At 39.6% G+C, this 6121-nt stretch overlaps 1 protein-coding gene across 1 annotated transcript; it reads right to left on the bottom strand.

Moving 5' to 3' along the window:
* Positions 1-3845: 3845 nt before the first annotated feature.
* LOC147903606 (uncharacterized) lies at positions 3846-5523 on the bottom strand. Its single transcript, XM_087399256.1, has 5 exons — positions 5440-5523; positions 5276-5341; positions 4990-5142; positions 4538-4900; positions 3846-3941 (listed from the first exon to the last, which is right to left on the bottom strand). Exons 1-4 carry the CDS (start codon positions 5501-5503, stop codon positions 4779-4781), a joined length of 405 nt encoding a protein of 134 aa, XP_087255382.1. The 5' UTR covers positions 5504-5523; the 3' UTR covers positions 3846-3941; positions 4538-4778.
* Between the last annotated feature and the right edge of the window lie 598 nt (positions 5524-6121).

Below are 6121 nucleotides of genomic sequence, written 5' to 3'. Positions count from 1 at the left end.
ACTTTGTCGATGATCGTGTCATCCTTTTGAAGGAGTTTTTTGAGTGCTTCAAACCGATGGACGTAGTACCATGTTGTGGTCACAGGGTTTGAGTGTATCAAGTCGCGTAACTGTGCTAGGTTTTCTAGAGTTTGCAATGTTGATATAGGGTTACGTAGATTTTTTAGGCACTCTATCAATGGATCCCATAACCTTTCTGCTGCTGACAATGTGACAAAGAATGTTGGCGCACCCAACTGACGTATCATTGTGAAGAGGTTTTTCTTCAACTTATTTTTGTAGTCCATTGATGTTCGCAAGCACACAAGGTCTTTGTACCCGATGTTTGATTGCAACATTCTCTCGATGTTTGTGTCAGCAATCGCATCTTTCATACATAGACTTCTCCCTTTTAGCTTTCCTTTTCACTTTCTCACCCATGTAGAGGACAATACTTGTCTTGTCATTATTTTCATTGCTTTAAAGAATAAGTTTTTGATTGATAGTGCAAATCTCCGGTCAATATTTTTTAATTCCCACTGTGCAATGCTTTGATATGATGTGCTCATCGAAATTTTGTATTTTCTAGGTTGTCCAAAAAACAAATTAGGAAATCCAAGCTCCTCGCAATATTTGTCTTTGAAAAAGCCCAGTGGGGAGTAACCCTTAGAAGGCACAACATTGATGACCTTATCTTCAAAATCGATTACTTGTTGGCTTGTGTGTATTCCATGGACCAAAGTGTCCGTGTCTATGTCTATGTTGGTTCATCTGCAACACCGTTGTTGTTGCTATTGGTATTTTCCCTGCTGAAATTCTTTTGCAAGTCAACAACGTGTTGCAGCCATCTTGAGTTCAACGTTACATTGTTTTTCTCATACAACGATGTCCATAATAGCTCATTCAATGCACGCATTGTTAACAACGGACATACTAGCCCGCATAGGTAGCTGTGATTGTATTCTAACTTCCGCTTTAACGAAACCATGACTATTGCGGTATCATCAATAAAATGTGGTAAAACTGTTTGTGCCCTATCAACATCCGCAAAGACATTTACAATACTTCCTTGCATTCCATACTGCCTCTCATATGATAGCTCTCATATTTGCGAGAATGGTATTCTGATTGATATAAGGCGAGCCTCAATGTTGTTTAATAATGATACATACTGAGTTTGCATGGACATACCCATGCTCGCACTATTAAATGTTGGAACTTGTTCTCTTCTAATTTGCTTCGAACAAAACTACACAAACAGTGCTTGCTATCTATTCTTACGTACGAGATGATTTGATGCAACTGTAGGAATTCCATTTTTTTGGCTATTAGTGATGTTAATTTTCTTTTGAAAGTCAGTGGGTTACAGGATACACATACATATTTGGGGTATTGTTAACTTTAATTTTATATAGCTCATTTGCGGAGTGTCTTTGCCTCAGTTTCTTTGCAGTTTCTCTCCCTTCTATGAGTGATTGTTTGGTCTGTGCTTATTCTTGACCTGATAGTAACACGTGCTTTTTCCTTTTGATTGGCCTATGCTCGGAATGTGGGTTGTTTGCATATAAATCAGCCACAATGCTTTTGAGCCTATAGATTTTATTCAGTATTGCAGCAACAGAATGGTTGGTTGATGTAGACATTGATAAGAACTTCAAAGCTATGTCCCTTGCTGAATTTTCCATGGAACTACGCACTAGTTGGTTTAAACATTGTTCATCCTCGGTCGTCCATAAGACATACTTTCTTTTCTTGCTTTTGTTAAAGAGAGGATAGATCATTGTAGGAGATACTGTTTCATCAAGTAAGATTACATGAGACTCCATGAGTGGTGACGCCCCAATCTTAAAAAGTGTCACTAGTTTTGTATCATTAGCTAGAAGTACTTCAAATTCAATTTGAAGTTTTTGTGAGAAATGAACAAGCGAATCATGAAGTAAAGAACGACAAGATGATGCAATAGTAACTAGAAAGGCAATATCATGTCGCGTAATTGAGTTGGGTTGTAGATCACGAAGAACTCTACTAAAGAGGAACCACGGAGACTTTGCCAATGTTGTTGATGTTGCAATCGATGTGCACAGGATGTCAAGCAATTATTCGTAGGTGTTGTTTGGAGCAAATTGTTGAATGCACTTAATGATGTCTTTGTTAAGTTCATTATGGTCATTAAACGTTTTAGTTTTATCAAGATCAAATCTATGCAGATGTGTTGCAAATGGTATACTCATAGTGAACGAGATATTGTGCTTGTAGATGCAATATTTTTAAAAGGAACACACCAAACACTTGGTGAAAATCAAGGGTCTTGACAAAGAAATTGTTTATGAAAGTCAATTTGAGGCACTCAAAACTTCTTTATTGCAATAACAAGGCAAAGATAAGTACATCAAAAGCTTTGCGGGTAATACAAAACAAAATGAGGGCGTGAACGCCTCCTCCACATAGTCAAAACTACCAAACTGAAAGCACAAATTTGTTTTCAATGCCGTCACTCAGCATCAAAAGCTATGATGTGTCCAGAACTATTTATGGTAAAGTAGCCGGTGGGCTTAAGCTCTAGAAGCATTGAACGGACGCATATGATGTCGTCGTCGTAGAGTGCTATGAATGGAACTTCTAGATATAGGACATCATCTCAACAGCCTCTGATTTTGTACTACAATATCTGAGCCGTCTTCCATAAGAATTCTGCCCTTCAGAGATGCTGTGCATAAAACTTCATGTGGTGAATCACATGTGAAGCAAAAAGGCCCAGCTGGATCCCTACTGACACGGCTTCCAGAGCATACAGAGCAAATATAATCTACTAGTTGGCGATTTAACGCAGTGAAATGTAAAATACCATGGACCTGGCAAGAAATTAATATGGATTAGAGTGTGAAGCAAAAGAATACATTGGTATTTAGAAAAATCAAACCAAATATTACCATTCGACCATATCCTAGTCCAGAGACTTGGTTGATGAAGACTTGTTGTAGTTCCTCCCCTTGATTGCCTTCGGGAACATCTCCCAAGATCGTGAAGTCAAAGACACATGATGAATCACGAGCATGCATATACGAGACGTTTCTGAGAGTGTGCATAGCTATGCCATTGTCATGGAATTCTTGAATAAGTTGTGCTTGAACACTCCTACGCTCGTTCACAAAGGTCAACTACTCAAAGAAACTATATTAGTGAAGTAAAGCAGCATTAATATCTTCAGGAGGAATGTAGCAAGAAAGTACACACAAGTGCCAATGAACAACTAGAAGTAGTTCAATGAACTTACGATTGCTTTATCTTCATTGTGAGGTCCATCCGCAATAATAATTTGATCATTGGAGCCATCCTTTGAGTCAACCTTGATCACAATGAATGCAATCATCCCAGCTACATTGGAAATATTGCCTGAACCAGACTTTATAGTCGATGAAGCCCAGGGGAAATATAATGCAATAGTGGTCTCCGAAAGAAAAGCAATACTACCCTCAAAAGGCTCCCCACGATCATTGTAGTGGTGGCATTGATGTGTAGAGAGTAGCTAGCTGTCCCACCCTCCCCAGTAGCACGATCGCTCCCTCAATGTGGTAGAAACAATCTAGCTCTAGGTAATCTCTATATTGTTCTATAAATGCATGAGGAACAACGAGAGTTATGGTGTCACAGTTGCAGCAATCAGTTAAATCAGCACGAATGCATACAAGGTAATTTGGGTTTCGTGCTCTGAATGTGCCATACTTAGCTAATAGCTTGCACTCAAAGGCAAAACGATGTCGTATGAACTTAGATAGAATGTCTATACATAGTGTGGGAAGTGAGTTTCCTTTCGCAACAAAGTTCTCACCTAAAGGCACAATGGGACCAGCACTAGATTGCCTACTATGTAGAGGAGATGTATTGGATAGCCTTTCTCTGATTGGTGGGGCTTGAAGTAATATCATCGTGCGTGTCTACTTTCATAGATGACCTTTTCGATGCTGGAAACACGCCAAAAAAAATACCGTAAGTAGTTGTTATCAAACTCTACTATGAAGATAATTTCTTTCAAATTGTATGATGCAATAATTAAAAAACATTTGAAGTAGTTGATTTATTTTTAAGATGGAAAAAAACAATTAAGCAACATAAGAAGAGAAATAATTACACAGCATAAAAAGTACTCGAAAGACAATTCAATAATGCAACCATTGCACAAGCGAACTTAAAGAAATGGATATTAAGTGTCACACATATTTGCTTTATTTCATAGTACTTGGAAATAGCAGTACATCATATGAGAACTACAGAAAATCGTGACTCCTTTAGGCTGTAAACCAGCATTGTATACTAAAGTTTGGTAAAGATGAGGGGTATCCTGAACGGATTACAATATTGTCAATACATGACAACAACCATTGTGCTTGGTACAGTAGGCAGATAAGCGATGATTTTTAAAAAAGTACCTGGCAGGTGGAACGTAAACTATGACTAGCCATATAAAATATTTAAAGAATAAAAGAATTGCTAGGGAAACGTGAAGAACAGAGACTTTAAGCGGACGAGCTAAAAATAAAATTAAAAGGACACCCAAAACCTTCTTCATACGCAAACTTAATAGCACTCTGGAACGATCTCTTTAATGTTTTCTTGTCCTTCTTGCTATTTCCTCACATGTGTAGACAAAGAAACTACAGTTTGGCGACCTCCAATCCCATTGACAGAGTGTGCAGTGGACGGAAGTAGTAGGGGAAGCAGTGGCAAACATGTAAATTAAAACGTAAAGTAGGTTGGGCAAGCTGTGTAAAACGCGAAGGGCTGCAAGATTTGCAACGCAACTAGGAAAAATAGAGACCTTCGATAGTTTGATTGCCACTAAAGCGAGCTCCTTCGTTGATTGGACACTTTCCCAACCACAGTTCCATACGTTTAGCCGTTGCAACAGGATCAAAGAAGGGCGCTGCATTAAATTCAATGAAATCACGACTGTGCTTCCAAGCAAAGAAATGCAAACAAACTGAGACGATCACGAGAACCAGAATAACTCACCACTATCATGAGTTTCTTGCATGACGTCGCTTAGCCTATTTCTGTTAGAGTCCTCACAATCACTGATGCAGAATTGGAAACCGTCGAATTCTTCCTTGACTGCAACCAAATTCTCGTCGACTTCTTCCTTCACTGCGACCAAGCTTGCTTCGTCTGGCAACTCAGTCACCTGAAAATCAGGATCCTCTACTTCCTGCTTCACTTCAACCAACAATTCTCCACCTGCACTTTGGACGAAATTCGTAATATTACTCGCTTGCAACTACACGGGTATCACAAATCCTACCAATTGTGTCTTCCACTTTTTCTTCACCAACCAGTATGTTACCACATTCCAAGAACTTCTCAAATTCTGCAAGCAAACAAACAGAAAGACATATCACACTCTGTATTCAAACGTTTACCTGAAGGAAGGAAGGAAGCAGAAGATGAAGTTGAAAGACAAAGTACCCTCTTCAAACTTCATGCTGTCACTGTCCATGGATTCTGAAGGGATAACTGGATCGAAGGCCATCAGAACGATACGCAACAGATTTGTGAGTAAGGGAGGCACTCCCTTTTATATCTCTGCTCGTGGAGAGGATCGTCAATTAGCTCTTCCCAAATCCAACGCACAAGTTCACCGCCATGTACCATCTGGAGTGACAAGTCATCCACGACCCTGGCACTAATGAAGTGCATATGGAGTGTTTACCAACCTATCTAGACGATGCAAGTGAAGCACATGAGCACTGATCCGTTTATAAAGGCACTGAACCTATGATTATGGAAGTCCACGTGATTGAAGACCTATAAGGTCGATTGTAACGTTGTAGTCTGTGTGCAATACATTTGATTCATTGCATTGTTGTGTCTCTGTTCTCTGATGTTCAGACTCTCTTAGTGTATCATTCTTGTCATTGGTATCAGAGCCAGGTTGCAAGCTTCAACCTACTAAGTAAAATGTCGGCCACCACGTCGAGTTCTGTGCATCGTCTAGTACCAGTTTTTGATGGAACTGGTTTCAACGCCTGGAAGCGGATGATGTCTCTGTACCTCAAGGGAGAAGGGTACTATGCTATCGTAGCTGGAACGGAGAAGAAGCCTGACGCTACAGCTGAAGCTAAAGCATGGCTGCAAGCAAGGGAGGACA

The sequence above is a fragment of the Dipteris shenzhenensis genome, chromosome 3 (genome assembly GCF_047967505.1).
Source record: "Dipteris shenzhenensis isolate YYH24624 ecotype China chromosome 3, Dip_SZ_1.0, whole genome shotgun sequence".
Taxonomy (NCBI): domain Eukaryota; kingdom Viridiplantae; phylum Streptophyta; class Polypodiopsida; order Gleicheniales; family Dipteridaceae; genus Dipteris; species Dipteris shenzhenensis.
Note: the sequence above shows the minus strand (reverse complement) of the source record. Positions and strands in the feature narration are given on the sequence as shown.